At 34.3% G+C, this 15,826-nt stretch overlaps 1 protein-coding gene across 14 annotated transcripts in view; it reads right to left on the bottom strand.

Annotated features, from left to right (window-relative positions):
• USP34 (ubiquitin specific peptidase 34) overlaps window positions 1-15,826 on the bottom strand; it is a 140,316-nt gene that overhangs the window by 58,732 nt on the left and 65,758 nt on the right. For all 14 annotated transcript variants that reach the window (XM_041125311.1, XM_041125312.1, XM_030022504.2 and 11 more), the window contains 15 exons: window positions 15,472-15,561; window positions 14,521-14,616; window positions 13,329-13,411; window positions 12,145-12,299; window positions 11,131-11,244; window positions 10,085-10,184; window positions 9,791-9,950; window positions 9,225-9,351; window positions 8,981-9,128; window positions 4,581-4,681; window positions 2,866-3,075; window positions 2,137-2,262; window positions 1,229-1,351; window positions 1,027-1,110; window positions 624-710 (listed from right to left, as the gene is read on the bottom strand). In XM_041125311.1, the coding sequence (XP_040981245.1) occupies window positions 624-710; window positions 1,027-1,110; window positions 1,229-1,351; window positions 2,137-2,262; window positions 2,866-3,075; window positions 4,581-4,681; window positions 8,981-9,128; window positions 9,225-9,351; window positions 9,791-9,950; window positions 10,085-10,184; window positions 11,131-11,244; window positions 12,145-12,299; window positions 13,329-13,411; window positions 14,521-14,616; window positions 15,472-15,561 (1,804 nt within the window). The remainder of the gene's footprint in view (window positions 1-623; window positions 711-1,026; window positions 1,111-1,228; window positions 1,352-2,136; window positions 2,263-2,865; window positions 3,076-4,580; window positions 4,682-8,980; window positions 9,129-9,224; window positions 9,352-9,790; window positions 9,951-10,084; window positions 10,185-11,130; window positions 11,245-12,144; window positions 12,300-13,328; window positions 13,412-14,520; window positions 14,617-15,471; window positions 15,562-15,826) is intronic.

The following is a 15,826-nucleotide window of genomic DNA, read 5'->3' as shown; positions in this document are numbered from 1 at the left end:
CCATAGCTACAATGCTACCACTTTTGTCTCAATGCCAACAAGGGGAAATGGTATTTCTTGGCCTCTTCAGAGGAAAAGATAATTAACAGATTACTGCTTTTATAACAGACTATAATAAAAGTTTCCAAATAACAAGCTTCCCTAAAATAAGCAGAAAAAAGGCAAAAATAAAGTATCCCCTTCCTGTTTGGCAGATTTTGACTTATTTAAAGAAGTGTGATATGCAATAGTATTATCAATGCAGTTACAATCATTGCTAAAGATGGAACCCAGTTTTTTTCTCTAAGATGTTCCCATGATCTACAATTTTCTGTTCTACAAACTAGTTTTTTTTAAGACTGGACAAAAAATTAAACCAAAAATACATAGAAAAATGCAAAGGGTGGTTTTAAAATATAAAAAAGCAGAAGTATGAAGATTTTTTTGAAGACAATAAATTCTTACAGGAATATAAAATATTCAAGAAAAAAGATACTATTGCATAGACTCTGGTGGTTTCAATTATAGAATTCATTTATTCCACTTACAACAGAAAAGCAGTTATAACAAAGGCTGAAAGTAATGAATGTCTTTACAAACAACAGCTACGTTATTCCAGAGAAAAAGGGTGAATGAACACCTACCACAGTCCATGATTCCTGTTCTTTAGGCTCTAAGATTCCAGAATTGAAAATTTCTAGTAACTGTTGGAGCCCTCCAGCAGCAACAAACTGTAAGTATATTATGGAACCGATATGAGAAAAGCAAATACAGAAATATCACTAAGTTCAGTTAGATACCAATCTAATCTTTATAAATAAATAAATGATAAACTTTTCAGTTGGATATTTTACGAAAAACAAAATAAATAGTTGTACACAACTATGACAAATTTACAGACGCGATAACACAGAAAAACTTTAAAATGTTACACCTAAATTTGAGATCAAAAACTCTAAGGTACATAATGTTTTAAATGGGTTTTCATTTCTTATCTTTTTTGAAAAACTACATTGGGTATCACAGAATACTGTAGGAAAATCAAACCTTGCAGCTCCACGTGTTTTTACTATTTTCTATTTGATCTTCACTCGAATCATCCGAGTCTGGGTAAAGATCGCTATAACTTCCCTAAAGAAAAAAAAGAACAGTTAATTGTAAAAACAGTTAAAATACTGCAAGTAACTCATCAACATATACTTTGGTTTCAGAGAGGAAAACATATATTCTGTGCAAGAAACTCTATTACCGTAGATTCACGTCTTATTCTCCTGTTGGGCTTTCCCAAAGCTTCAATAATTTCCAGGGCATACAAAAGTTTATGGGCACTTTTTATTCGCAGAAGATCCTTCCAGCTAAAGCCATCATTACCCTTAAAAGATAAAAAAGTCAGAAAACAACTAACACAATTATATGTAATGCTGATCTATCTAAAAAATGCACGGAGAGGCTTTTTAGTGACATGGACAAATTATTTTGGTTTTAATTTCATCTATTATTTGAAATTAGACAATTACAAGCATATTCCTATACATGACTAACGATTTGAATAATGTGCATTCAGCAATGAAATTTGAGTAAACCTCCAACAAGCTAAGGTACACACAATTTTCAGGTAGAGGAAACCAAATGTTATATTCTAAATTGTAACTTCCACGAAAATTTTGATGCATGTGGCCATAAAGAACTGTAATATCTAAAAACTGTTAACATGCAATTTCAACGACTTTAAAAGACGCAAAATTTTCATCTATAGGGCAAGAAAACAACTAGGTAAGTACCCATGTTTTGATAGTATAGAAGAGAATACAGTACAAAAGGATCTCTATCACAACAGTCATAATGTTAAAGCAAGGCTGCAGATGAAGAAACTGCTGGTTCAATTAAAGCCAAAAGACTGTGACAATTAGTACCGACTATTCATTTATTAAATCATTTTTTAAAAGAAGTCATAAAAACAAACTTTGGGAACTAAGCTGACATGCTTGTTTAATTTAATAAGAATTATTAGGTTTGTTTATTAGGTTTACTTGTGTCTCAGCACACTTAACTTACTATTTAACCTTCCTATTTGGGAAAAATTCAACTAAAACACTAGACAATAAAACATCTGTGTGTAATAAAGATAAACATGTAAAACAAGCATTCTTTGTTCACCTGTTCATCTGAAATATTCTGGAAGGCCTGCAACATATTAGGACACGTTGGCAGAAGCATTAACAGTTCCCAGACACGTCTGGATAAGTTTTCTGCATGGAGATGGAGTTCTTCGCACCTTGCGCTCTGACAAACCATAGAACAACCACTCTTATTGTGAACTTCATTGTACAAATAAGATTTCAAAGTCCAAAAATGTATTTATTCTTAATTAAGAAGCTCTTTCCTATCTAATGTAAATCCATAAATAGAACACGATAGTTGAAGTCTCACTGAACCTGCAAGAAACTAAGTTCCATTATCTTTACAGCGTATCATGTATTTTGAAATATTTGAGTGTAAATAAAACTTAAAAACATACTAGTTCGAATATACTAGTGGTTATTTAATTTCCCACAAGCTAATGATGGCATATAAGACATAAAGCTTGAGTTTTTGCAATAAAACCTTTCGAAACCTTTCTGCAAGCCAATTTCCATTATTAGTTACCACATCTATTTAAATAATCGATGTTCTTTCTTAGGAATTACTTTTTTTATAGCTTCTACAATATTTAGAGCATTTAAAAAATAATGATAATTATTATAACATACGTGAAATGTGAATATACAGACAATAAACATACCTAGCAATTGGATAGAGTACACAACAAGTAGGCTAGATAGGAAAAACAGATCCAATTAAATAAAACTTAAATGTAATTATTCTAATAAAATTACTCTAAATTACCTCACTATCTTCCATAGCCACTTCTCCAGAAGGAGGCTTAAAAGAGGCAAGCATCTCTAACAGATCAAAAAGGGTGGTAAGATGAGGTTCTTGCAGGAGTAAAAGCATTGGAATGTTGTCCTTCTGAGGAGGAGGGAGGCAGGATGCTGGAAGCTGAACACCTTCACCTTTACGTTCTCTCCTTGGTGCACCCAGGGATACAAACACCATCTAGAAACAGAGAGAAACAACAAGGAGGAGAGACACAATTTTAAAAATTCATATGATAAACCATGGAATGTTTTCAACAGGATCATAATTAAGAACTTAAAGACACATTGATATCTTTGTTATTCATATCTTTAATGAGCAGCATTTTGAGCAACTGCCATAATTAAAGCTTGGTTTTGCTTTCATTTAAGGCATTCATGGTATAGTTGTATACACTTTGCTGTTGTTACAGTAGATGGTCCTGTTTCTTTGTCCCTCATTCCTTATTTTGCCATTCAGGCTGGGGAGACTCTAATACTGGTCTGAATTCTCAGAACATTAATGAAATGGCACAAAAACTAATACAGAGGAAAAATGATATAAATTGGCTCAAAGGACCAGAAGAATGCTAGTGAGGGCACAGCAACACAACTATCAGTGTGGCTGGAAAAGCAGACATTTGTTATACTGGCGTAACCATGTTGTGGAAAGCCATTCTCAGATGAACTGTTCCTGCTGACTAATTATCGCCTCCATATATTGATCACACCCAACCATTCAAACTGAATGCTACCGCTCCTCCGAGTTCTGCAAACATAAGAATTCATCTGATTGCACCATAGTTCAATTCTGTACAATGATCTATGTTAGTAAAAAAATATATATTAAAAACTGGTTTTGTTTTTGAATTAAGCCAATTCATTTCGCAAAAAGAACTAACAAACAATCAAAGACGTAGTTCAATAGATCACCTGATTTGGAACCACAAGAGTCAAGATACATATGTGCTACAATTGCTAACAGCCAGCAACAGCACATGTAAACATATCAGCCAGTAATAATCTTTCTAAAAGGATGTCAGCAGATCCCTGAAGGTGTACAGTGTGAGTTTAGTTTTCCTTTAGATAGAAAGAACGTATGTGATGATCTGCTGGTAAGTGTTTTTACAGTCCCACCTCCCCAAAACAGTCATGGTGTCATTCACACTTAGACAAATCAAATCAGGCTTTGCCATACTGTTAACTACAGCAAACTTATGAGTAGACCACTCTAACAGGAACTCTGATTTGAGATTAAAAATTACAGATGAGCGTTAAAAAATGCTTCAGATTTAACCTGTGAAAGTAGAGAGCTAGTCACCGCAACTATAGAATTAGTATGTGTTCAACAATGCAGACAAAAAGTGGGTATTTGATTCTGTTTTCGCTGGCCCCTTGTTTTCCTTGATGAATGAAAAAAACTGAAATTTTTCTTTTATTCCTTGAGTTTTCACATCTACTAACATAACTAGAATTTTTAAATTCTTAATTATTTTAAAGATTGACAACAGCAAGGACTGACAGCATTAGTTTGAACTTACAGGAGGCATGTATTGGATAGCATGAAACAACTAGTTTCAGAAAACTATAGGATGCTCCCAAAGAAAAGTGTACCTTCCACCACCACTACATGTATCAGCTACACAAAACAAAGGCAACATATCAACCAATCTTTTTCAGTGACAGGTATCTATATGCTGGTAATACCTGCATATCCTTAAAACCCAATTCATGAAGTGTTTTTTCATCATAATCAGTTGTCAGTTCATGCCCAGATGAAATCATTCTCACAGGTCCCATGAGGCCACCTAGGATAAAAACATACTTCAGTAAATTTCTGGAATCATAGTTTTATTTCCTAATGAAAGTGCTAAGACTTGTTTTTAATAGTACACCCTTCAGCAGCAATTAAAATGAGGCAAAAACTTAATGCAATTTCCTTACAAAAACGGGTTATTATGTTAAACTAAATTTACTTGCATGTATTCAGAAATAACCTTTTCAGTAATAGTTTGCCCAATCTTGTAGTGAAAAGTGTTCACAATGCAGATTAAAACAAGCCTTCCATATTTTGTAGTAAATTATGCGATGCCAGGGAAGATAATGGAAAAAGATTGTGATCATCAACAAAATCCCTTTTTATCACACACCTGTGATAAAGTCAGCAAAGGCAAAGCAGCAATGATAAATCTTACTTAAATGTAAGTTGGAACTGAAGATGTCCTATACTTCAGAAAGGAAAAACTAAGAACACCCTTCAAAGAATTTTCAACATTGAACAAGATATCTGAACAATTAAAAGATTAGGAATTTAATCTCATTTGTCACAGACAGTCAAGCAGTAACCAAGAATTACAATGCACAATAACTTTATATCTCAGAGTACTCATATAGTTCTAACCACCAATTCTGGTGCATAAAGATATTTGTCATGGATTGAAATTTGCTATGCGTTTCAGCCACTGTTCTTACAAGTACACTTTTCCCAACATTAGGCCCTGATCCTCCACACGAGTGAAGAGTAGCCTTACACTGCTGCTATACTTCAACATTGGGATTTCAATGAGGCTTCGTCAGAAAAGCCTATTTTTTTTAACCTCCTGCATAAATCTTGGGAAGTACTCAGAGTTTTGTTGCTTCAAAACAGTCTATTACCTGGCTATAGGAACACAGTATTGAAAGATATGGGTTAAAACAAAAAAAAAGCCTATGTATACGCAGCAAACTTAAATTTCATTCTTTCACTGTCATAAAAGACATGCACAGTGTAGCACATGCACAGTTAGCCTGCTACTTCTGGTAATTACTGAAAGCCCGCCATCTGGAGTCCGCAGCCGCACAGTCTCTGATGATGTATGCACACAATAAATCCAGGTGATGCTTCCCAAAACCAGCTGAGATACACACACAAGTGCTGACATTTCCAAACTAGAGCAGTACAGCTAGATGTACACACAGTAACTTTGATGGGACTGCCAGATAAATGGAGGTTTCGGGCAAATACATATGGTCCTCGAATCCTGCCCAAACAACATTTCTGGGATGTTCTTGGGAAAAACTGGATAGACAGCAGCTCTCCAAAGACATCTGTCAGTTGACAATAAAACCATGAACGTTTTTTATGGAGTTTGGAATAATCTCACATGTCTATCACTGTTCCCATCCTCCCCAGCTGGCTGCTTTGAAACTTAGCAATGCTGTCAGACAAAAAAATTTCAAAAAGATAAAGGCAGGCAAACACATCATCCACAACAATAATATAGAAATCTAACATCCTCTGCACTTCAGCAAACTAGTAACAGAGTTCAGAAGAAAGAATACAACGAACAACCTGAGTGAGATGCAAATACAATCTCACATTTCTCTGAGCAATGCAGATTTCAAATGAGCAAGAGATGTTACAAAACATATTGGGGTCTCAAAACAATTATGTGGTAAATGTCTGGTAAGCGGGCAAAAAAAAAAAGTTTATTGTAGTGAAAGAGAATTAAAAGGAAGATTCAATAAATGTGAATGCATCTACCTCTTACAGATACGTTCCCAAAGTTTTGGCTAGTGGACATTCTTGGATGTTCCCTTGACAGAAGCATGATAGTAAAAACATCAGAAATGTATCTGTAACTAATAAATGCTTTAAGGTTCTTTTAGCCCGTCTCAGAAACTACAGCTTAATTTTCCAAAATGATAGTTACCTCACTTCTGTAACAATTTGTTTAACATTAATTTGCACTGTCTTCATCTTCTCAAACTAAATTTCCTTTTAAGAAAACAAGTGTTAGATGTGACTGGTACCACTTCAGACATACCATTTGTTCATGAATCCCAAGAGCAGGAAAATTAAAATAACAATTTGTGCAAAGATGCTGGAAATGAAATGGCCATCTACACAGCGGTGAAAAGGCAGGCTCACAGGAGCACTAAAGGCGGCCAACAGCATAAGAAAGTGCCAGTCACAGTTAACAACAGATGAAACAAATAAAAGGAAGTTAAAAAAAAAAGTGCAAGACTAGAATTCCAAGAACCAAAAGTTGATGCAAAATTTCTGTTATCTCTATTTTGTGAAATTGAAAGCCCACCTGAGAAAACAACTAAAAACCAGTTAAAGACAATGAGATTTAGCTCTATAAGGACAAGACAAGGGAAAAAAATTGTACCGTGGCATCACAAGCCTTTAACTTTTACTGGAATTTGATAAACTCTGCTCAGATTTCTACCTAAGTTGATGAAATAATCACCATTTCAGGTTCCTCACCGGGAATTGTTTTTTGTTGTAGATCAACTAATACAGGTATATTAAAATGGATATAGTAAAGGTCACCGAGACAGAAGTGTGCACTATGTACCTGTGATGCAAAATGACCCCAGTTTTTAAGTGTAAACAGTCAATACACTGAACCATAATTCACAGAGATCTTTGTGACCAACAAAATGTTATTAGAAAGTCCTTTCTTTTTTTTAATCTATATAAAACAGTCCCAAAAATAGGATACAGATGAGTAAAACTGAAGGTTTTAACCGCAAGTCTCAGTTTCAGTCCTGTCTTTTCAAAATTAGCAGTTGAAAAGTAAAAATCATGTGACTAGATTATTCCAAACACACAGTGGCATGAAGAGAACATTGCAGAGACACGTCTTCAGGAGTTTGGTTAATAAGAGGTTGAGCCTCTTGCAGGATTTCATGCATCTATCAGACAACAGAGATATCAATTACAAGGCAAAGCGCTTAGCGTCATTCATACAAGTTTTAAACCTAGCAAAGGACAGTAGGTTTATGAATTGACAGATACAAATTTCATGGTTCTCCATGTTATGGTATGTTAATAATTAGTGTGATAAACACAGAACCCCTCCCCCAACATCCACAAAGTGTACAAAATTATGGATATCAGAACAGACACAAAAGACATTGTACATATGTAACATGACTGAACTGCAGCTGCCATAGGATTGCAATTCTGAATTTTCTGAATCATGTGTTTCCAAAATCCCAACTAAAACAAAAATAAAAATTTCTGCTATGTGGCTATACTTGGTGGAAAACAAGATTGTTTCTTCCCTAAAACAGCTTCTGACGAGTAGCTGGAAAAGGGTTTCACAAAGAAGGTAATTAATAAGTCTAAAATTCAGTCTGGTTTACTGACAGTGTGTCTCATTAAACCATTTTTTTAAAAAGTTGTTAAACTATGAAAAGAAAGCCAGATTCATGTTTACACATATCCTAACGGTCAGTGGTGTTGGAAAAAGATGTTCATGGACAGAATTTGTTCAGATAATATGCATTACACACTAAGTCTTGCTCATAATAAAAAAGAAAGAAAACAACAAAACGTTGAGAAGATAATTCAAGAAAGAGTAACATTCTGAACAGCATTAACTGGTAAGAATGCTATAACGTATACCATCAGTAGGATTTAGAAAACGTCCTCCTCCTAAAGGTTAAAGCAGAAATTTTCATTCACTCAAAAACACAAAGAAAGGGAACAACAGGATGCATATTCATCACACTGTAAGGAAGCAATGACCATCTCAGGAACAAGGTGACATTCCAAATTAAGAGCATCAAAAGAGGATGAATGATCATTTTTGCTACAGGATGATCATAAATTAAAAAGCAGTTGCAGGAGTAAGGAAAATCTTACACCTGACTGGAATATATATATGTAGGGTATAAATGATGAATTGGAATTATGACTTCAAATTCTGAATCAATGGCAGAGCCTGAAATGTATACATTTCACAAAACATAGAATAAAGTTCTATGTAACAGAATCTCCAAATTACAGAAAGCAATGTAATTAATTAAAACAACAATGAGAAGAAAAATAATGTGGGGGAAAGTCTATTGGGACTTGGAGCTTGGCTAGATCCAAGGCCTTTTGGCAGATCTATGTTTTCTTTGCCATTTCAAATAAATGGTAGTGCTTAAGAAACAATGCCATTAATTAAACGTGAGGGTGATGCTAACTATAACTACAGCTAGAAGAAAATAGATTGTAATGCTTGCTTATTCAGGATATCTAGGGAAGAAAAAGACTATAATCTTCTAAGCTGTAAATGGATGAACCCTTGTAAAGGCAAAAACCCGCAAGTACAAGTCCTATAGCTTACCAGGGAAATCCCCTTTGCGGCTGCTTTGGCCAAACTCCTGAAGCTGTGCTTGTTGATTTATCTGCTCCTTCTGCAAATTTTCGTACCAATGGGTGACTTCTGCCCGTAGATCAGCTACCTGATCGCTAGGATACATTTCTATAGTCATCTGAAATAAAACATGTATTTTATTTTTCAAAGCGCACAATGGACTTACTGAAATTTAACAATGGAAGATGTACTTGTAAAATGGCTTTTAACTTACCTTGTCAGGAAGTCCAGCTGGCTGACATACAATTCTTAGTGGTAGTGACTGTTTGTCACTCAGGGCTTTCAAGTGACTGCTGATACCAGTGCCTTCAATTTGCCACTGTCTCAGATGATACGCAAACCTTAAGAAGCAGGTGAAAACATGGAAAAAGTATTTTTGTCAAAACCTATTTAACACAAACGTTTGATAAACAATGAGAGGAAAGACAAAGCTTGCACCTTTATTCACTGGTTTTGTTTGTTGGTTTGTTTTTTTTTTCAAAATAAGAGGAAGTTACTGATATTCTCACTATTTGTCAAATAAAACTAAAATAAGTTTCTTTGGTCAGGGATGGGGAAAACATGAACCACATCCATACATATTTATACAAGGACAAGGGCCAACTCTGGTAACTCTTTAAACTCATATATTACCTTTCACAATTATGCGTTACTGTCTTTACACAAAGAAAAACAAAAGAATTATTACTTAAATTAGTAACAACTCACAACTCATTCATCATTACAATAACAGGAATAGAAATAAGTTCTGCATCCAAATATATCAATAGAGCCATTTACCTTCTCCTAAAAGCCTCCAGGTGTGTCTTCAGCATTAAGAGTCCTCTTTCAATAATAGTCAGACTTGAATGAGAGTCTTGCTCAAGGTTACTAGAAGCTATCATCAGACTCTCCATACACTTGCTAATAAATTCCTGTTCTTTTTCCAGACCAGTTTTACCTGTAATACCAGTTAAAGTAAATTATAGATGCACAACTGTGGGACTATGCATTTTAATACTAAAAATAAAAAGAGGATAACACTAGATATTCTTTAAAACATTTTAAACAGAAAAGAAAAATAAAAATTCATACCATTGATATAATAAGAGTTGATATATTGGATAGCCGCTCGACTGACATCACCAGACTGTGCTCTTAAAGCAATACCCCAGAACTGGTCCATGCCACACAACTGTTTTGATAAAAGTAAAACAAACACAGAAACAAAACATTGCCTCATTATTTTACTGGGAGTGATGGTTTTCTGACCCGAGACATTTTATTTGCCTCTTGATGCAATTACTAAAATATTCAGTTTTCCCCTCTGCTTGGGCTCTCACCACTGCACACATCAATTACTATAAAATTGTAACTTTTACAGAAATATTTTCATACTTTGAAGCATGAGGAGAACTGGTTAAAAATCAAAAGCCTGAATTTTCATTTTTGACAAACAGGAATGCTTTTAAATGAAGCCTTAAAACCACAACTATTATTGGTATTCATTGCAAGAACAGAAATTTTAATAAAAAATTCTGTCAAATCAATTCACAGAAAAATATCCTATACATTTTATTTCAAAGACAGTTTCTCTGTATGAAAGACTACAGAAGAAAAACTTCTAAAACACGTAATACATAAACTGAGACACATTTTACAACATTCTAGTCAGAATTAAATATGTCTAACAATGTCATCTGAATCTTATTTATAAAAGTAAATGTTACAAACCCATTCTTTAAACACAATAGTGAATACATTTCAGTTATGCTAAGAATGTGATAAACTGCACAAACATACGCAGGCAACAGGTATCACTTTCTTTGTGGTTTCCTATCTCTGCCTCTAGACAAAAAGCCACACATGCTCAAAGTCATGAGGAAAGGTCAGGATCATTGGCCTCATTTCCATTTCACTGTCCCACATTTGGAACTTCTTGAGTCCTGAGCTCCTAGGGCTCTCCTCAAGGCAGAAATCTGTACAGACCCCACCACTACAGGCTGTGACATTACTATCTCAAACCAGTAAACAATATTCAAGCCAGTAAGTTCTCAAGAGATATGTCATTGCAAATAAGCAATTTAATTGTCCCCTTCCCTCAGAAAGAAGAATAACATGAGCACATAATCTAGGCTTACCTCTGAGTTTGAGCCACCATCATATGCACTAGTAGCCAATCGAGCCAAATTACACAAATGCTGGAAGAGGTTTAGGCCAGTCATACTAATAGTTTCAGGTTTTAGTTGTGGCATCTAAATAAAATGAATGCACTTTAGTATGGAAAAAAAATTCATTGATGGAATGGATAGCAATTAGAGGGTACTTATTTCATTAGCACAGAAAAATGTAATTGTTACTACCAATCGTATTTGAATGTAGTATATCAATTAAAATTTATTCTTGCAAAAGATCACACTCTCTGAATTTTATATACGATACAAAAAACCAACTATAATTGGCTTAAAAAACCATCTTTTAGCTACCACTGATTTGGACTGTAACAGTGCAGAGGGAACAAAAATTATTATTGTAACATTAGCTACTTAACTTATCAACAGCAGGACAATTTGTTAGCATACTTGACATGTCCGTTCAAAAAAATTCATCCACTTACAAAACTAGACAAAAAAAATGTGTAACCTTGAAAAAGAACTAGACTACATTAATTATTGCACAATCTATCCATTTTGTAATGTCATCTGTTGAAATAGATGGGACCCCTTGCAAAAAGCTCTACTGCTGCATGTTCATATTTTCAGTGGACATACTGATGAGATTTACATGCCCCTCCCAAAAAAAGGAACAAGTCATTTTTTCAGTCACGAAAGCTATATATCATAAAGGAAAGTATACTTTCGTGTGGCTTTTTTTTTTTTTTTCAAATTGAAATGAAGTGCTACCTAGCTTCAGATACAACACACAGGCTGTCTGCAAAGAAACACTCAAGTAAATACTAATGTGAAAAGAATTCATGCCAATCCACTCCCCTCTTCCCTCCAAGCAGAGAAAAATCACTGCATAACAAGTGGGGTCCTCCCAGACTACTGAAGACATATTTTTCATAGAAACAATTTTAAATACATTAAATAGTGGTGATATGGAAAGAAACACTTTTACTAGAGTTACAAGGTTGCAATTAACTCTCTACATACCTTTTCCAAAAAAAGATGCTTGTAAGTCTCCATACCCATAGCATGCTGATCTTTACTTCGTACTTGATTTAAGAACCAGTGTAGTGCATCATCGTAACATTCAGAATCTTCTACTAAGCAGTGCCACAGTATGTCCACTTGTTCTAAACTCAACCCTAAAATTAGGGAAATATTTTTAACTACTCCTTTAAAACATCAAATATATAGCAAAATTCTACAAAACCCAAGAATACATACAGAAAAATCAGAACAGTTTTTGTCAGAACAAGAAGGCACATAAACATTTGTGATCTCAACAAATTTCTTTAAAAAGAATTGTGGCTATCCTATCAGCAATAGCAAATATGGTGTTACAAGGTTTTTTTTTTCTCTTGGCTACAGATATTCTCATTCCTTCCTGTACTCTAATGACCAGAGGGAAAAGCCATGCATTGTATGCCAACTTTCACTACCTATAATGAGAATACCCAAACGACTCCTCCCTTCAATCATTTATTAAAATGACCTCAATACACAATCAACTGAAAGTCTGTACAGAGCTGATGCTGAAACAACACTGAAGACTATTAGTTTACAAGGGCTTAAGAAGAGCGCAGCCAAAAGAATTTTTGGAAAGGAAAGCCACCAAGGGTCACTAAAAACACAGAAAATTATGTTCGACTTTGAATTCCATCAGCCACATCAAAAGTGGAAAGTAAAAATTTAAGAGTGAAAAGATTTCAGCATCTGTATAGATCAACTATCATATAGAATGCTACTTTCACAAAAGTGTAAACCAATTTCTGACAGTATTAAAATATAAAGAATTATTCCTTTTTGGTATCACAACTTACTTACAGTGCACTCCAGTAAAAGATCTCTGGGAACATTATGGACGTGAACCAAAATCCACAAAACCAGAATGTATTATCTTCATTTCAGTAATTACTACAATCCTAATATTTAGAAAAACTGAAGCACAGAGAACATAAAAATTTGTTCTCACAGAACTGCAACAGAATCTAAACTCCAACGTTGGTTCTGCACTTTCGTCAAAAAAACTTCCTTCTTTTAAAACAGTATCAGAGACTATTTAAAATTGTATGTTTAAAATATCGTATTTATTTGAGCTAACATTGATTGTTAAGAACTATGTGAGCCTTACTATAAGGTGCTTCTCTAATAAGGTAACCTCAAATACTTACTGAAATGATCTGGTGATCCTAGAGTTGAAAACACACATGTCAGGAATTGAAGACGAACCTGAACTTCTGCACTGTGGCTGTATCTAAAATTTAAATTTGTATAAAAATGGAAGTTTATTTGTTTATTGTCATAACTTTTTTCCTACTCATACACATGCCTCTTAAAAGCTTAAATAATTTTTTCTTACAAGTTTCCTTCTGAGCTTCTAGTTTAGTATATAGTCTAGGCTCCAGCTGTACACATTACAGAACCACACCAAACAAGTGGAATGACACCCTAGTCATTACTAGATAAGGTACTACTGTTTTTTTTTTGGGGGGTGGGAGTGGGGTTTTTTTGGTATACAGTCCAATTCAAGTGCATCATTTTGTCATTAGCACCTTGCAGGATCTGACCTTAATTTTTTCCCTAACTTGTAACATGCTGGTATTTCTACTCTGAATTTCCAATCCCAGTTGATATATATTCTCTACAAAAATATTTTCAAAACATATTAACTTTATTTCTATTTATAAGGTAGAAGCTTAATGGTCATAGGAGAAGAAAAATGTATCATTTTTCCTGAATTTAAAGCAATTCAAACAGCTTTTGAAGTAATTCCTCACTAAAGCCATGTCCAATATAAAGCAGTATGATGAAGTAAATATTTGACCCATAAATAGCAACATTTTTCAGTTGTGGATGCCCATATTTACATATTGACTTTGACATATGTCAAAACGTGAATAGTCTATTCCTCCGGGATTGGGAAGCTAGAAATTGTATCACTTGTATATATACACCTAATTTTAATCATACAGATTGGAAAGTGCAGATGCAAGTGTTAAATAGAAAAAAACTAGTGCAAAGGTTAATGATAAGAGATTGTAAAACTAAAACATTTGAACAGTTTTATGATACGAAATCACTTTAATTTAAATATATAAAATCTGTGTGTTTTATTTGTTAACAAATACACAACATAATGTTCAACAAAAATTACATGAGAGTTGTTGCGTGTTTTTTTTAAGAAAAAGGAAGCTATTTAAAATGTTATTGTTTTTACAGACCTTTGTCTCCCTAAGCATGTAACGAACGTCCCTACAGAAACTATTTACTTATAAGAACACATCAGAAGCACTGGAAGAAAAGCAGAAAAGAAACATCTAAAACCATGAAATATCAAACACTCAAAGCCAGTTGTGTACTTACAATGCATGTTTATGTCGTCCTTCCCTGACTGCCTGAATGTAGTGTACCAAATTATCAAAGAAAAGTTTCATCATATTAAGTTCCTTTTCTGCCCACCTGTGTCAATTTAAAGGGCAGAAAGTATTATGGTTTGCTTAAAAAGATCAGAAAAGCTACAGAAGTGAGACAGCTATTATAGGAAAATTGCATATACATAAAACCAAAGTAAACATTCAATTTTCCATCTACCATGAATTCAGGACTATTTTCCAGTACAGTACTCTCTTCTTCCTTGTCATCCATAAGGCTCCACAATGTTGTTATTTTCAGGCACAGGACTGACAGAACACTCCCATTTGAGACCATGAAAACTGTTCCTAAAGCCCTAATTCAGAAAAAGTCTAAGCCAAAACTCAGAACTGGGCATATATTTAAATGTCATGTCAAAAATGCCAAGAAAAATTGCTGATAATCACTGTAATCTTTCCCAGAAGTTCCAGTAGTCCATTCTCTATAGTTAGACCAGCTAGTTATATAGTTTGTTCAAGTAATGAATGCTATATGATGTATCTTCATATTTCAAAGGTTTTCTTATAAACTAGATTTTTTTGTTACTGAGAAGCATTTAATATACTATGACAGAACACAATGACATAACATCAAATTATTACAACCTTTTACAATATACTATTACTTGATGTCTAGTACTGTCTGCAAGTCCTTTGACATTTAAGAGGGGGGGAGGGGGATAAAAAAAAATATAAATTAGTCTTCACCTCAGTTACGACACTAGTGCGTATTATGAAGAAATCTAGGCCTGAGTGATTAGACAAGCTCAGGCCAGACAACAGACAGATGATAACCTTAGGTCATTATTAATTTGGACCACACTAAAGGAGCAAGCCTTGCAGCAGTTCCCTAAATGTCATCACCTCTGTTGGTCTAGTCTGTTGGGGACAGGGGGGTACTTACATTGTTATCCAATGTGTATCGTAACTGCTCCCAAATTGTTGAAATGTACCAAACAGCTTTGGAAGAAGACGAAGTGAAACTACTACTGATCTAAAGGAGAAAGAGAGAAATGACAACAATATATGATTGTTACAAAATTAAAATAGTCAATTTTAAAACTACTTTGAGAAGCTCAAGTTCAATGAGCAAATAGGCTAACTGAAAGCATTGGAGTTATCTGTGCAAAGTTCACCACATCATGTCAGCCAATTAGTTTTCTGAATCTGAACTACACATACTTCAAATTCTTAACATGTAATACCTTAGACACACAACTCTTGGACAGGTATAAAAATAAAACAGTATATGTTCTACT

Source organism: Aquila chrysaetos, chromosome 8 (assembly GCF_900496995.4).
Source record: "Aquila chrysaetos chrysaetos chromosome 8, bAquChr1.4, whole genome shotgun sequence".
Taxonomy (NCBI): domain Eukaryota; kingdom Metazoa; phylum Chordata; class Aves; order Accipitriformes; family Accipitridae; genus Aquila; species Aquila chrysaetos.
This window is presented reverse-complemented; position numbering and strand designations above follow the sequence as displayed.